General features: G+C 50.1%; 1 protein-coding gene across 1 annotated transcript in view; it reads left to right on the top strand.

Moving 5' to 3' along the window:
• Positions 1–17318, top strand: part of IGSF21 (immunoglobin superfamily member 21) — a 226856-nt gene that overhangs the window by 83940 nt on the left and 125598 nt on the right. The window contains 1 exon segment of the mRNA XM_006914306.1: positions 14160–14272. Within this exon segment, the coding sequence (XP_006914368.1) occupies positions 14160–14272 (113 nt within the window).

Below are 17318 nucleotides of genomic sequence, written 5' to 3'. Positions count from 1 at the left end.
ACTCTTTCAGAGCATTTATTAAGCACTTCTGTATTCCTAAGAGTGTTGTATATTACGGAAGGATTTAAAAAAAACCAAAAACAACAGAAAATTTCATCTCACTGCGGAGCTGAGATTAATGATGCAGAAAGCAGGCAGTGGATTTGGTAAAATACAAGAGAGCTCGGTGCTGAAGGATGAAAAGCGGGAAGAATCTGGCAAGGGTGTGCTTCTACGATTACGCCATTCTCACCAAACCGATTCATAGCTCTTTTCAGGTGCCTGGCCCAGCAGCTAGCAGGTGTTTCATAAATAATTGCCCAGTAAGTGAACAAGTGGATGAATCAATGTGCTTCAGTTTTCCTACCTGAAAAATAGGAATATTGGCCTCCCCGCAGACTTGTGGGCAGATCAGATAAAGAAGGATGTGTATGTACACTTGGCAAATAACGAAACAGGTTCGAACGTCAGTGTCATTTATTTGGGGGACTGTCAGGGGTCGACTTTGACATGCCCCTAAGAGATGGGGGGCAGGGAAGACCAGTCACATCAAAGGCAAACACCTGGCCAGCGTTCCTAGGAGATGCCCTGAGTGCCCCTGGGAAGAAGGGTAAGGGTCCCAGAGGGCTGGGTGGGCATGCCAAAGACAGTCTTCATCTTCTTCATAACCCTACAGAGGGCCTCCCTGCCTGGAGCTGGCCAGGGACCAAGATCAATTCTGCCCTTGAAGAAATGAGTTAGCCATCTGTCCCTTGGGTCTAGGAATAATAATTTAACGAGGACAATAGGCTATATTCGTGATATCCCCAAACTAGAAACCACCTAAGTGTCTCTCAATGGTGGGATGAATAAACAAGTCGTGGTATTTCGTATAATGGAATACTACCCAGGAAACATTTTTTTTTTTTTAAGTACAAAGTACTGATAAATGCAGCACGTAAATGAATGTCAAGAACATAGTGTTGAGAAAAAGTGGCCAGACACAAAAGGGCACATCTTGCATGATTCTATTTATACGAGGGTCAAGAAGAAGTAAATCTAACCTGTGATGGAGAAGCCAGCTCAGATGTTATCCTCAGGGTGGGGAGTGATGACTGGTGAGGGGCACAAGGGTACTTTCTGGGGTGCTGGGAATGTGTTATATTTTGATCTGGGTGGTTGTTACATGAGTGCGTAAAATGGAAAAATTTGTCAAGATGTTCACTTGAGATTTGTGCATTTTGCTATAAATCATACCTATAAAAAGGTAAAATCATTCCAATAGTGGCCGCATCAACCACGTATCGAGAGATACATTAGCACTGTAAATCCATTATCTCCAACCAAGGTAAGCTTCAGGATTCCTACTTAACAGATAAAAAGACTGAAGCTTCGTATTCCACGAGCATAGAGTTAGGAAGCGGCAGGGCAAGATTTCAACCTGTTTTCATTGCTTGACTCAATCGCTTTTCTATCAGAAAGGCAGCTTGTCTGGGGTGGGGCCCACCCAATGCTTGCACACAGTAGGCTCACCAGCCCTTTCTAATTGAACCAGAACTATCCAGTTGTCGGAGTGTGCCCTCCAGATTCCTGAATTCTTTGTTCCTGGTGGCAGACTGGCCCCAGACATGGCCCATGCAACCTTGCCTAAAGGCCCCGTGCCTTTTTGTCTTCACTAGGAAGCAGCAAGCTCTAGAGGATGAGAGTAAAATGCCTCCCAGCCCACTTTCTGTCCACCTAACCCCTCCACTCAAAAAGATGTCTACAATCTCTACCATGGCCTCCCGCAGGAAGAAGTTAGATGGCAAGCAAATCAGCCCCAAACAGCCTTCGGGTGACAAGCAGGCACTCTATAACTGAACAACTGTAATAGGCTGATGTTTATCTTGCAGGATGTGTGTATTTAATAAAGTATTAATATGAAGGCCAGATTGCTTCTCCTGCCAAGCCGTCAGAGTGAGATTAGCACCAAGGGAGGCGCTGAGGGCTCACCAGGGAGGAGGGACCCCAAAGACTCTCCTTTAGGACTTAGAGTTCCCTTGCTTTGTAGAATAAATGCATCCTGCCTGGGGTGACCAAATAGAACTTTCTTCTAGGATTCTCCTATCACAAAAGCAAAATAGGTCCCGAGGGCAGAAAAGATGCTCTGGTGGAGTGAATTGATCCGTTTCGGCAGCAAGGAAGTTTGGGTGGAAGTCAGGTGCAGGCACAGCTGGTGCTGGGGTCATGTTGCGAGAGAATTTTTCGGAGATCTGCATCCCTGGCTCATCCTGATGCTCTCCCCATTTCTGGAGCCTGGGAACTCCCGGGCGAGCATCATACCTTCCGGAAGTTTGCTTTCCTTTCTTCACTGCAGGGTTTCTCGACCTTGATACTACTGACATTTGGGGCTGGATGATTCTCGGTTGTGGGGGAGGGGGCGCATTTCTATGCATTGTGGGATGTTTAGCAGCAGCCCCGGTCTGTACCCAAGAGTTGCTGGTACCACTTGTCCCCAACACCCGTGGTGACAACCAAAAATGTCTCCAGATATTGCCAAATAGCGGCGGGGCAAAAATCGCCCCTGGCTGGGACCACTCCGCTATTTCTAAATGCTGCTGGAATGCAGATGCGGAATCTCGCTGGACCAGTACGGCCGCTGCCCTGATAACTGAGCTGCCAAGCTTGTTGAGTCTGAACTCAGGGCCTTCCATTCTGCAAAACGAGCCTGTTCCCTAAATAATCAGCGGAAAAACTCCATCACTTGAGTTTATCGAGAACTGGTGCAGAGATCCCGAGCAAAGCCACACTTCCTTCAGGCCATCCCTTAAAATAATAAGTGGAAGGAAACGGAATTGTTACTAAGAAAATACCCTTTGCAAATTTCCAGGCCCTTTGGTACCATCATGAGAAAGTCTAGTCTAATGTGGGTTTCCTTTTTGAGAGAGAAAAATAAAAGACCAAAAAATTAAGGATTCCTTTATTGTGCCTTTAGCTTCTGAGCCCAGCAATTAATTCTTATATGCTACAGGACTCCCGTATTTATGAGGCATTATTATTTCATGTCGGCCTGTTTTAAATCGCATTTTTTTTTCATTAAGTTGCCTCATTTTACTGATTCAGACAGGTTTATAACCAAGCTTAGACTGTGCTCCTGGAGTAATAACTATTTTTCTTTTGAAATATTCCTTAATAACCGATCATCCATACTTTAAATATCATTCCAAGTCAGAGACCCCTCGCTACTGCTCCTGAGCCTGCCTTCCTGATCCCGGGTCGTGTCAGAGCACACGGAGCTGCTGGGCCCTCTGTGCACTCTGCTTAAGGAGCTGCACGGGCCAAACAAGACCGCGGACTTCTCAGCCTCTGTGCTGCGGAGGCTCATCTGAAAAGCCAATGAAAAATGAGCCGTTGGCCCCGACAGCTTGAAGACGATGGAGAGTGTGGAGAAGGGAGGTGCTGGGTCAGGGGAGTGCTGGTCAGGCTCCCTGGGCGGGCACTGTCCCCATATGCCAGGTGTCACTGAGCCCCTTGCCTGGGCCATCTGCCTGCATTCACCTCCTTCACTTTGCCCAGCCCTAAGATGTACGGGTTATTATCCCCATTTGGCAGAGGTGGAAACCAAGGCTCAGAACAGTGAAATGACTTCCTCGGGTTTGCTGTGGTAGAGTCAGAAGCTGTCCTCAGGTCTATCTGGTTCCCAAGTCATAGCCTCTTAGCACCAATATCCTCATACGAAGAAGAAGGACAACTTTTCCCATCCCTTGTCCGCTTTTCAGATCACTTTTCCCTCTGTTTTCTGATCTCGGCATCATTGTTGCCTTGAGAAATAAGCACCATGAGTTCTCTTCCTCAGATGAGTTGACTGAGATCCAGACAGGGGGAGGAACTTGCCCTCTGTGTCTGTGGTAAAAGACTTTGGCTTCAAGGTCTGGGTTGTTTCTTTTTCCTGCCACTGCCAATGGCTTCCCCATTGTTGTCTGCAGCCAGTGGGCCCTAGGCCCAGAGAGGGCACGGCAGAGGCAGTCAGGGCTAGTCAGGGCATCTCACAGGCATCTTGCATCACATCGGTGACTCATCCTCTTCCCCCGAGCAGTCCTAGCTAGTCCATGGATGCTGGACTGACCCAGGGAGAAGGAGGTTATGATTCTCCTCATCTACCCTGAAGGACACAGAGAAAGTTCCAGAGGGTGACGGCAGGCTGTCAGATGAAAGATAGTCGAAGACAAGACAATGAATGGCATGGTAGAAGAGTCATAGGACTATGCTTCGGGAGGCCTGGGTCCTGCTCTTAAAATCACCTGTTCATTGTGTCTGTGACCTTGGTCAAAGCCCTTCCATTCTCTGGGCCTCAGTTTACCCAAGTATATAACAAAAGGGTTTAAATTCAAGATCATGAAGTCCACTTCCCTATGATATTATGTGATGAGGAACCATGGTTTGGGAATTCAACTCAATGGCAATGTTGTCAAACCCACTGATTTATTTTGTTGCCTATTCATTCGTTCATTTACTTTTCTTCACTGAGAATCTACTGAGTACCTACTATGCGCAATATATTAGTAGAATGTACTAGTAGAACAACTGCTATAACCCAGCACTCCAAAATCTCAGTGGCTTAGCACCGAGATTTTTCTCTCTCACTCATATTACTGTGTGCCGGGGACCATGGGAGAATATTGCTCTGTGCTGTCATTCAAGTACCCAGGTTCTTTCTATCTTATGGCTCTGCCTTCCTCCAGGTCCTCAGAGCCCTCTCCATCCAGGCAGCAGGTGGGGAGAGGGGATGTGGAGGACATCATGGGAGGTTTCTAAACCAGGATTTAGTCACATGGCCCCCAAACTGCAAGAAAGGATGGGAAATGTAGTCAGGCTGAGTACCCGAGAGGGAAAGGAAATGTAGTTTGGGGAGCACCCGGCAGCCTATGTGAGCAGAGCAGGCACTGGGACAAGCAGAAGAATACGAGGGTCCAGGTAGAGATGTGATTGGTAGGTCCAGCATCAGTATCCTGCAGGAATTTCTGCCTTTAGCCCTGTGGTCAGCCCAGGACACGCTGCCTAGCTTTTCCCAGTCCTATCACCTTCCTTTGCAAACATCGCAGAGGCAAGAACACTGACGGAACATGTCCTTTCTTCTCTGGCCTCAGTGTCTCCCACCCATAAAATGGGATGAAAAATACCCCACACGAGCTATCCAGGGTATCGGAGGAGAATGAGGTGTCCACAAAGGGCCACAGAGCTGCCTTTTCAACCCTTCTCATTAATAGTATAACCACATCATTATCAGTAATGAAACTCAGATTAATAATAAACAAACTAAATGATAAATAATACATATGTCATGAATAATACATTAATATTACAAGGCTTTTGAGCATCCATTGCCTCTGACAGAGGAGATTTGAATAGCTGGCTAGAGATCACAGAGGAGGGATATTTCAGAGAGCCTGGGAGGGCAGGGCAGGGGATGAGCACCTGAAAGAGGCAGGCACGTCTTCTTGCGAAGGCTGCAGAATGCTTGAGGTCCATGATGGCCCAGAGCTGAGCTGGCCCTCTGCTGAGGGAGGTGAGAACCAGGAGGAGGGGGGTGGGGCCTCACCTCTAGATGTTCTTTCATGGCCCAAATTTAAGATGAGAAAATCATAGCCCAATAAGACAAAAAAAAAAAAAAATCCAGCTCCAACAGAATTGGATGTTATGGCCAAGCTAGGCCAGCTGAAGATATCTGTAAAATTTCTTTGTTCATCCATGAATTCATTCATTCATGAATTCATTCATTCAATATGCCTGCAATACCAACAGCATAGCCAACAACATGCTGAACACTAAGAATGCAACTAATGAGACATGCGTTTGGCCCTCCAGGAGTTCACGGCCACGGTGGAGGCAGAAAAGGTCTCGCCATGCAGTGTGTTAGGGCTATGGAAGATGCCATGAGAGGGGCACAGCCCAGGTTTGGGGGTGTGGGGTATGAGTAGGTGAAGTTGGGGTGTGTGTCAGGAGAGGCCTCTAGAGTAAATGACATCTAAGCTAAGACTTTAAGGGTTCATCAAAGTGGTGGGGGTCAAGCAATGGTAGAGGGTCCAGGCAGAAGGATGGCAGGTGCATAGTTCTAGTAGTCAGACAAAGCCTGCATATTTGGGGAGCTCTAAGGAATTCAGGAGAGTTGAGGCTCAGTATATGCAAGGCAGAAGGACAAGAGGTGAGCTGAGAAGGAGCAGGCCATGAGTGTGAGGGGAAGGGGTTTGAACTTCATCCCGAAGGCAGTGGGAAGACAAAGAAGGACTCAGATCCAGGGGGTGACATCAGTACCCTGGACTACAGCCTCATCCGCATCGGTCTGGGACTACACAGCTCACTGAGTCCTGTCACGTGTAGTGTCCGTGTGTTGGTTCATGCACCGCTTTATTCATGCAGCACACTGGCTGAGCACCGTTGTGCCAAACATGATACAGAGAACTGGACGCACACCGGGTCCCCGACATTAAGAAGCTCCCCGTCTGATGGCAGCAACACATACAAAGAACCATATGTTATATTACGATGCAATGCAGACGGGCTATGTTTGAGATGTTTTCAAGGGGCTGTGAGCTCAGAAAAGTGAGAATCAAATTCACATAAATCAAGGAGAGGGTGACTCTTGCATGTACACATGGAAGGACATGTACAAATGTCCCTTGGTGAACTCAGAGAAGGGGATTCCAGGAAGAGGACATTGCATAGGCAAAAAGAAGGACCTGAGTTCTGGAAGGGCTGGTGGGTGGGTCGCAAGGTGGCAGAAACACGGTGAGAGACTGACTGAGTTGGAGAGACCAAGAGAGGCAAGATCATTAGGGGCCCAGTTGGCCGTGACGGAGTCTGAACTTGATCCTGAATTGGAAGGCAATGGGGTGGGGAAATTGAATGGCGTTAACCAGAGAGGTGACGTCATCGTATTTACATCTGAGAAATATCATTGAGACTCTAGTGTGGTGAGTGTGTTGGAGGGACAGGTCTGGAAGCTCGAGACCAGCAAGCCAGCCGTGCAGGGTCCTGGGGAGGATCGTGAGGGTCCAAGGTAGGATTGGCGTAGGTCGGGAATGGTGTTGAGAGCTATTTGACTGGAAGAATTGATCATCTTAGACACCGATAAACTGTTGGCTTCCCGTTTTTGCTCAGAGGCTTCTGCTAACAAGGAGGCAATGGCCAGGGTACCTGTCAGGCCAACATGTAAAGTGTATTTCACAGAACCCTCTGTACCTGCCTGAAGATATGCTTCCAGTAATTGGTTTGTTATAATAATTTTTATTGCAATAGTGATTACGTGGCATGGGGAGCCCAGGGAGGCTGTCATCAGTGCCACGTTATGGTATTTTTCTTCATGAAGTGGGGTGACCTTTTCTCTTCATGAGTGGTATGCAATGGAGCTCCTGTTACCACGTGGAGATAAATCCTGGACCCATAGAAGGGAGAGGGTGGCGTGAGGAATTTATGTGATCCTGACTCCTACAGTCCACCCTGACAGGGCCTTATATCCAGCTGATGGAGCTGCTGGTACCACCTGACCATCTGTCTGCTCGAGGTCAGGTCTTGGTGTGATCTACACTGGTTCTCCCAGGGGATGGGGTCTTTGAGTTCCCAGTACCACTTCTGTACTTGCAGACACAGAAGTCCCTGTCCTCAGGGAGCTCCTGATTTGATACCAGACATGCCCCCGCCCTCTGATAGATAGGTGATGGTTTATTACTTTTGAATCTTCTCTAGTTACTTTGTATCAACAAGTGATGGCTTGGGTGAGACAAGACAGGCATTTCTGGGCCAAAGTTACTATACAGAGCTGTGTTCAGAGGACTGTATGTTAGGGATACAACGGAACAAATTCACCCATCTAGCCTCAGCTCTCACAAGGTCCTGGAAATCTCAGACACATCTTCTTGGTCTTCCCTAGCACCTTCTGCTGGCTTTGAACCTGCAAATGTCCTCTTCCATCATTCATTCTGCTGCCCCCTTGTGGAGATGTTTTGTCCTGCTAGCCTAACCTGGTGTCTGATCCCATTACACCTGTACCAAGGAAGGTTTCACATGTACTTCTGGGCACCTAATCCCTCTACCCACTCCTTTTTTCCACTTCTCCATTTGGAAACGAGGGATAAGGGGCATCTATAGGATGGTGGAGAGTACTAGATTCAGAATCAAAGGACCTCCTTGCCAAGCCTGATGGGCACCCGCTGTTTCTTGTTCCAGGGCCCTGCTGTACAGTGGGTCACTGCATGCTGCTACCCTTGGCTCTGCCACCTCGATTCATGGCTTCTGCTTCCCATGGTCTTCGCTGTAGCCAATGTGTGCTGTCTGCTGACTCACTCGTTGTCTTATATCTCAGTGCCGATTTCCTCTGTTGGAAAGAGATGTCCTGCCTGGCTTCCGTGAGAGGCCACTGGACACTCTAAGGTGGCACTGACACCGGTCCAAGCAGATGTGATCAGAGAGGAGGTCGAGAAGTCATCTGAGGTCAGGGGAGGCCCTGGGCTTAGGCTGCCCTCCTGAGAACACCACCCACTCTAATTACGGAAGAGTCTAGGGGACGGGCAGGACGAATTTGTTCCTTTGTTCAAAATGTACTCTGATCCGGGCACTGTTCTAGGCACATGGGAAACATGGCAAATAGAAACAGTTTGTGGCCTCGTGTGGCGGTGAACGTGCACTGAATATATCATTAAGGTGATTCTCAGTGTCCTAAGTGGTAGGAAGGGAAGAGTGATTAGGACTATGATAACCTGAGAAGTCCGGGAGAGTTTTCCTGAGGCAGTGAGATTTCCATTAATCCTTGAAGGATAATCAGGAGTTGGAGTGAGGGCTTGGGACAGAGGGGACAGCCTACACTTGGGCCCAGCGGTGAGAGAGAAGCTACCTGTGAAGAAGAGGAGAACACAGCAGGGCCTGGATGAGCTAAGCGCTGAGAGGTCTCGGCAGAGGTGGAGAGCTAGGCATGGCCAGATCACGCCAGAGAGAATGTGTGGCTTTTTCTATGGAGCAGTGGGAAGCTCTGAAGGCCCTAGAAGGCCAGGGGTGTGCATTTTAGAGAAATCGCTCTGGCTGCTGGTGGAGGATGATTGAAGGGTGTGAATGGATGCAGGAAGTCTAAGAGAAATCTTGATCTCACAAGTTACTTTCTTAACCACCACCATCATCTACTGAGTACCTACTGAAAACCCGAGCGCCGGAGAGGAGGCCAGCATTCACTTTTACTTGTCCTTACAGTTGGTTAAGGGAGGCATGGTTACCCTTATTACTGAAATGGGTGGAGAGGTTTAAGTGCATTTACCCCGGGCCATTTATGGCCCACAGTGTCGGCAGACAGAGCTGCTACTGCATCCTGAACAATTTGTTTTATATTTTGCCATCCTTGTCCCAAGAAAACCCTTGGTCCCAGACAGACTGAGACATCTGGTCACCCTAACATAATTTATGTCTCTTTTCACTGTACCCTACCCATGGAAACCGCACACCAACTCCTGTCCATCCATGGGGCCAGACATGAGCTGGCCCACTAGAAACATTCCCCCTGAGCTGGGAAAGTGGAAGGGATCAATGCCGGGGTATTGCAAGGCAAGTTTCCAGACAGAGGAGCTATTTGTCATCACTTCGTTGGGACAGCTCCTGGTTCCTAAATATTGCCTGCGATTTTGCTAAATGTATCTTAACAGGAGTGGTATAAATGCTGTCAGAGATAGAGGGGAGAGTGATGGCCGCATTCGGGGTAACGAACTGCTTAGTTAAGATGAATCCGTGCCACGCCTGATCCTGCTTCTCGAGACCGCGTGTGGGGGGTGGGCGGGATACGCATTGAGGCTGAATGGTGGCAAATTTAATGCTGAGAAAGACAGAGCTCCATCTTTAGCTGGTGGCTGATTAACTGGCAGATTCACTTCTGAAACAAATGGCAGTGAGTCATACCAGGAACGAAGGTGGCAAGATTCAGGCTCAGTTAACATCTGACATGCGATCGATTGGAGCTGGAAGACCCTGAAAATCTAGTTCACCCCTCGTTTTACAGAAGAGGAAATTGAAGCCCAGAGAGAGAGACAAACTGCCTAAGGTCCCAGAGCTGGTTAGCAGCACGGCAGAGTCCAGAGCTTGTAGCTCGTGTGCTCATTTGATGTGCTCACGGCTAGTGGACAAGCCCGTCTCCCCTCACTCCTGCTTAGCTGTCCCTTCCCACCAGCCCAGGGGCTCGATGCGGGGTCCTGGCAGCAGGAGGCCACTTTGGATCTCCTCTCTTTGGCGTTCGGTCCTCTGCCTTGGGGGGAGGGTTCCCCCTGGGTCTCCTGGCTCAGATCCCGGTCCAGATGGGATGTCTGGCTGAGCTGGTCATGTGTGAATCTTCTCCTACTTCCTGACCAGCTTTCACATGCCAGACCCCCCACTCTTCTCCCCTCTATCTCAGACCATCCTTCCTCAACCAAACAGTGGGAGGTGCGGGACAGTAGAGGGCTGGGGGCTGGCATGCATGGTACTGCCTCACCCTGCTCAGGGGCGCCCCTCTGTACAGCGGGGCTCATGGTGGATACAGCCCGAGAACTTGCTTCACCATTTTGGACCCTGTGATTGTTCCCATGTCCACATTTCACATGGGGAAACTGATTCCTGTGGAGGCCAAATCACTTGCCCAGGTCACTACCTAGTGGTGGAGTGAGAAACTTGAACCAGAGAAACTGACTTCAAATTTGCTAGAGGCATGTGGGTGGGAGAAGCAGGGAAAGCGAGAGGAGGAATTTTTAGTGGAAGAAGCAATGCATCGTATTTGGAAGATGATGGAATTTTGTGAGCCAGGAGCTGGAGGAATGTCAGTCAAACCTATAGAGCTTTTCTGTGTTTTTCTTCTGTAAAAAACTCTTTGGCCATGAACTCTTGCTGTCCCCTCTCCTGTGTGTGTCTGTGTCTGGGAAGGTGATTTCTCACCTGTGGTCCAGGTGTTGATTGGTGCGGATGCAATTCTCGCCTGGTACATCTGTCAGAATATGGCCTTGCCCTTTCTCCATCCCAGCCGGTAATCCTTCCTCCAGACCCGAGGCTTAGAGCATACACATCGTCTCAGGCTTGTCTGGCCTGGGATAGGCGAGGTCTGCGAAGCCCCCAGGTAATTGTGAAGTTATGGTCTCAAGCCCTGAGGTAGTGGGGTCTCCCCTCTGCCCACCATCCCTTCCTCGGGCCTGATCTCCACCGCAGACCTCTCTGTTTGCAGTCTCTGTCGCTCAGGGTGCAGTTCTGGGTCTGCCCTTTCTGTCCTGCCCCATCTGAAAGCCAGGCCTCTGATGCAGTTGCGGTCAGTGGAGTGGCGAATGGGGAGTGAGGATACCCGACTTGCGCTCACCCTTCCTTATGCTACCGCCAGCTGCATGTTTCCCGTTGTTTATTTGTACTGTTGTCTCCTTTGCTGGAGCATCAGCTCCATGAGGGCGGGACTCGTGCCTTCTCATCATTACATCTCCAGTGCTTAGAACGGTGCCTGGTATTGAATAGATTCTCAATATATACATTTTTCATGAACGAGGCAAGACGAGAAGAAGGGAGAAATGTTCTAATTTTGTTTAACCCGATATTTCGCACACTTAGGTGATGATAAAAATCTTGTTGCCTGGAACATCTGTTAGAAGCTCCTTATTTTGTCCGCACTCTGCGAAATACTGTCTTAAGGCATCAGAACCGCCACACTCATGTGCCCGCCTTCTACTTCTCTTCCGGTGCTCTGAGGTCCCCTCTCTCCGCTGTGCGGTGGGCTGTTCTCTGCTCTCGGCCTGGCATGCCCCTGGGAGTCCCATTGCCCCAGACACCTGCTACACCCGCTGGTGCCCCTGACACTGCCACCAGTTACCAGAGTTCAACCATTCCCGAAGACTCACAAAGACTCACCTGCAATTCCCCCGCGGCTTCCCCACAAATGGTGACTCACAAGCCGACACCTCCATCCTGTCCTGGCCCGCCTCACGCGCACTCGCCACTTGTACCCGCCTTGGGATGGCTGGAAAATTTATGCCCTTGAGAATGTGTTCTTTCCGCCTCCCTCCTATTGGGATGGGGCGCTTCTCCGGTCTTGAGCGCCTCAGCCATCTGGACAGATGATGCTCAACTCTTAGCTACAGCTTCCAGAGGAGGGCAGCCCCACTGGAGGGTGAGCCAGGAGGTCGGCCCCAGGCGGGGATGGTAACAGACCGGATCGGACCCTGGATTCCTGCCATGGCTCCCCAGAGGCACACCCTCTCCTCCTCAGGGCTAGATGTGGAATGTTTGCTGGCCTCTTCTTACCTCTCCCGCTGTTAGAGAGGCTGGATGTAGCATGGCAGTCATCACAGAACAGAAGTTCTGGGTTTGAATACCAGCTCTGTCGCAGCTGCGTGATCCTGGCAGCTTGCTTCACCTGTTTCCTCGTGAAATGTGGCCATAACACTGGTTCCTCTCTCCTAGGCTGGCCGTGACAATTAAATGAGTGAATGTGTATTCAGCACTTAGCCCAGTGCCTGGCTCAGAGCGAGTGCCATGGAAACATGAGCCGTTATTGCTATTTCATGCTTTGGCTCGGCTTATCCCAGAGTTTTCCCTTTCACTGGGGTTCAGTCCCCTGAGGGTGGCCTCCTCGTTTTTCATGGTTTGGTTTCCCCTCTCCCCTCCCACAGACCCCTACCCTAATCCTACTACAATACTCACTCACTGAGTGTGAATCTGTACCCCACTGTGTGTTCCTGGAGGGCAGGGCAATCTTTGAGCCTGCTACCTGGATGTAGCCCTGGACCTAGCCCTGGACCTAGCCCTGGACCTGCTCAAAGTAGGTAGGAGCAAACTTGGGAGCTGAATGAATGAGGAAAGGAGATCGGTCATTCCAGCTGGCTCTGGTCACTGCCGTCTTAGGCCACACAGGCTCTGGGGCTCCCTGTGAGCCTGGCTTCCAGCCTAAATCAGAGGCCGCCTGAGGGTGAGCCCCACATCTTGCCCCTTTACCCTGGGCATTGGGACCTGAAGCCTTAGACCATGGAGATTGAGTCTGACTCCAGCTTCTTCACTGATCCTCCCAAGGCTGATTCTTATCACTTTTTTCTCCTAGAGTGTTGTAACCATGAAGTTCCAGGCGGGGGTCAGGCCTCTGGGCTCGATCCATTCAGGTTGCTGGCACAATTGAAACCCCTGAGCCCATCCTGGCTAGTTTTCTCATTAAGATGATTGGACTGGATTGATCCGCCAGATCGATGGCTGGACATAGTCCGGTGGGAAGCCAATCAGATGAGCCTGGGTGATCAGCCCAAGAAGGAGGTCCCCTGCCGAGCTGGAGTGGGCACACAGCCCTCTGAGATGGGGCTCTGGGAGGCAGGGGAGTGGGTCAGAGGCCTCATTAGGTTGGACTTGGTGTGGAGGCAGCAGTGTCACCCAGGGCATGGCCCCAGGATAAGAGTCCCAGGGATGCCTGGGGACCGCAGGTGGCGAGAAGCAACATCTGTGCTTGCAGAGGTTTGAAACCCCTTCCCAGGCAGTCAGCCTGTAACCATCTACCACCGTGTCTCCGCTCCCATGGCCCAGAGTTGGAGCCGCCTTTCCCCCTTGGGCGGCAGACTGTGTGCAGTCGGAGATTTGAGGTTAAGGAAGCAAACAGCAGTTACCAGGGCTCCCCTTCCTTTTCACCAGGAGTAATTTAGATGCGAGGCTGGGAATGGCGGGGTCTGGGCACCTAGGACACTATATCCCGTGTGGGACCCTGGCTGCGTAGGATGCATGTGGGGTTTAGGGAGTGGCTAACGGACCCATAGTCAAATACGTCTGACAACGCTGGGTTAAATGCGTTTTAGCAGATTCATTTCCTGTAGGGTTTAGCGGGCTAACACGTACCAGGACTCTCTACAAGGACAGATGGAGATGTAGCGTTTGCCCGCAGAACGGTTTCTCTGGGAAATCTTATAGAAATGCATCCAGGCACTTCCTTCAGGTGCCAGCAGGGACCGCTCTCACGGGAAAATTCACCCCAAGAAGAGTTTTCAGAATTGGAGAGACCCGTGGGAGTCAGGGAGGTTCCGAGAAAGGAGACTTCAGTGAGAAGGCAGAAGAGCTGCATTCAGGCCCAGTCACCAGTCCCGCGGACTGCAGCGCGAACAGCGCCCCCTACGGTTGGTTGTGTCAGTCTCCCTGCCGCCCCACCCACGTTAGCCCGACCCTCGTGATCACCTCGTGCCCTCACCTCCCCCTTCTCCCTTTCTCCATAGGCTACCTGACTGTCAACATCGAGCCTCTCCCACCCGTGGTGGCTGGTGACGCCGTGACCTTGAAGTGTAACTTCAAGACGGATGGTCGCATGCGTGAAATCGTGTGGTACCGGGTAAGTCACCACCATAGTCCTCTCTGTGACCACAGCCAGGACTAAGGGTAGAGTCCCCAGAGCTCCTCTGGAGAGTCTCACGGGCTGGGCTATATCTTCAGCCCTAACCCAGTCCGGAGCTGTCCTATGCCTTCTGCCAGGTCCCCATCCTCCACCAAAAAAAACCCTCTTCCAAAACCTCCTCCAAGACCGCTTTGCTCAGCCTTCTCTTCTGCTCTTGGGATCGGTCTCATTTTGGCCTCCTGTGTCCCTAATGTGCCACTATGCCCAGGAAACCCCGCTAGTCCCCAGTATGAGTTGCTGAGAACCTCGTGAGCCCTGGCTGCAGCACAGCAACTAAGAAATGTCAAAGGGTGGCATTTCAGGCATGAGGCTTTGGGCAACAGTTTTGGCAGGGGAGAGAGAAAACCAGGATGGCTTCCTGCCTTCTTAGAAATCAAATTACAGACCTAGTCTGCTTTCTAATCCGATTACGTAAAGGACTAGTCCTAGTGTCTGGCGCCCTAAGTTTAGGTCTGACAAGGGATGTCGTTAGAGGTTGCAGTTGCCCACCTGTCCAGGGCCCAGATGTTGGCAACAGGAGGAGTGGCTCTGGGTGTTTTTAGGCACTGATAGAAAGCTTCGTGTGTTTGGACTGCGTTTTCCAGATGAGTCTGTCTTTGCCACAAGAGAATTGGGACTGGCTAGGCTCAGGAGAAAGTTCCGTGGCATCACCGTCCTTCTTGCAATGGGTGTCATGTTTGCACAGAGCGAGGTACCACCATCTTGGGAATGGGTTTGGCGGAGAAATCATCCCCTTCCATGATCTCAAACAAGGCTTGGTGAAATTTTTCCATGAGGCCCAGAGAGTAAATATTTTCCTCTTTGGGGACCATATGGTCTCTCTCGCAACTACTGAGCTCTGCTGATGTAGTGTGAAAACAGTGACAGACGATGTGTCAGTGGAAGGGCATGGCTGGGTTCCAATGAACTTTATTCATGGAGGTCTAAACTTGAACTTGAATTTTCTATAATTTTTTTATATGTCACAAAATGTTTTTCTTCTTCTTCTTCTTCTTCTTCTTCTTCTTCTTCTTCTTCTTCTTCTTCTTCTTCTTCTTCTTCTTCTTCTTCTTCTTCTCCTCCTCCTCCTCCTCCTCCTCCTCTTTCTTTCCAACCATTAGAAAAGGTTAAAAAACCATTCTTGGCTCGAAGACCATACAAAAACAAGTTGTAGGCTGATTTGGTCAAATTGTGGTCATAGTTTGCCAACTTGTCCTAAAATAACACTTCTCTCACCTTTGTGAGCTGTGTCATCCTTTCTTCAAATGAAACCAATGATGACACTGTCAAATGGAGCTGTTCTTGAAGGAGCATGGAGGAGAGAAGTTAAGGGGTGGGGAGTGAGGAGTGGGGTTGGGAGCTGGAGTGGGGACAGTTTGGTGATCAGGCATTTAAAACTGATTCCTTTGCTCCTTCAAGCTACGTCCACAGTTCATGGGACCTACTGGGTCACACTCACCATTCACAGTTATGCTTCGGAATAGCTTCCCTCAATCTCCGTCTTGTTCTTGGTCCAATGTTGCTTCGAACCATCCTGTCCTTGCTGTTTTTTTCTTGAATTTTTGGTATTTGATTCATCATTTACTGGTTGCTGCTATTTTGTAGGCTGTGACCTCAGCTCCTTTTAACCAAAATTGTTATTCTCCATCTAAGCATCACAGCCCCTCCCACTTAGCATCATCTCTAGGGCCCTCCACCCAAGCTCTCTGGGTAGACTGGGCCCCACAGTTGTGAATCTGACTTTCTGCACCCTGCCGGGCCCCAGCTTTAGAGATTTCCATACAAGATAGATCAATGGGCCTAGAGAAAGGCAAGGCGTATTATAAATAGTGCTACGAACTGAATCACTAAGAGGCGTATTTACATGATATGGGAACTGCTTGGCTGATACACGCTGCGAACATCTCATTAGCACCTGGCAGAAGGATTGGGATAAATTAACTCCAGCTCACTGCTAACGGTGGATCCGCGCTTCCCTCACCCATCCGTAGATGGGATAGAGGGGATTAGAGTAAAGAGTAGTGACAGACATCCAATGAGAACAGTTAATGGGACAGGAGACAGGAAAATACCAATGGACATTTCACGGCTTTTCCAGCCCTTGGAGCAAGTAACCCTCACTTGTTTGAAACTGAACGTCACTGTGGAAACTGTATGTTACCTCTACTCTGCAGAGGTAGCTGCTAGGGCGTGGGCAGCACCAGTGCCAGGTTCAGGTGTAGAAGACCAGGAACAGGCCTCCAGGGGGCGCAGCTCTGAGGATGGAGAATGGGGTTGGGGCAGGAGGAAAATGCCCAGCTTCCCGTTCATACAGAGACTCCCTCCCCTTCTCCACCCTCGATGCTGAGAACCCCTGTTCAGACCCCAGCCCCCACCCCCGCCCCAGCCCCAGACCCCTCTGCCATAGCCTGCGATCACACTGATTGCTTTAAGAATCAGTTATGTCTCTTACGGGTATCAGGCCCTGCCTATTGGGCTATGGTAGGCTGCACTAATTAATTTATTTCATTTCATTTCACATCCTTTGACTGAGGTCCTCTGGAGGGGGGGTATGCAGATGTATGCAAATTATATGCAAATCACCCACTGGAGCCAAATGCTTGAGCCCCTTTGATTTTGTAGCTGGGCTGAGAAAGCAACTTAGCTGACTTGGGACTCTCCTTGGAATCAGGGGCGCTCCAAGTACCTATCTACGATGGTGAGGATGGAGTTGGAGGATGGGAGAAAATTCCAGGGAAATAGCTCCATGCTGCCAGCTTCCTCTTTGCCTGCTGTCACTCTGGCCTTTTCTCGCAGATTGCCTCTTTTCCCAAGGCCCCAGCTGAATGGACAGAGATAAGAGCCTACCAAGTTGGGGGCTCCAGGAACCATGGTCAGCCAGGGCCTCTGGAGGAAGTGGGAGAAGCAACAACAGGTTCCCCCAGTCTCCTCCCCCAGCCAGACCCCTCACTGCCACGTTTCATCCCCCCATCTCCTCCCCCTGCAGCTCCCCGCTCCCCAAGCA

Source organism: Pteropus alecto, unplaced genomic scaffold (genome assembly GCF_000325575.1).
Source record: "Pteropus alecto unplaced genomic scaffold, ASM32557v1 scaffold125, whole genome shotgun sequence".
NCBI classification, from domain to species: domain Eukaryota; kingdom Metazoa; phylum Chordata; class Mammalia; order Chiroptera; family Pteropodidae; genus Pteropus; species Pteropus alecto.
Note: the sequence above shows the minus strand (reverse complement) of the source record. Positions and strands in the feature narration are given on the sequence as shown.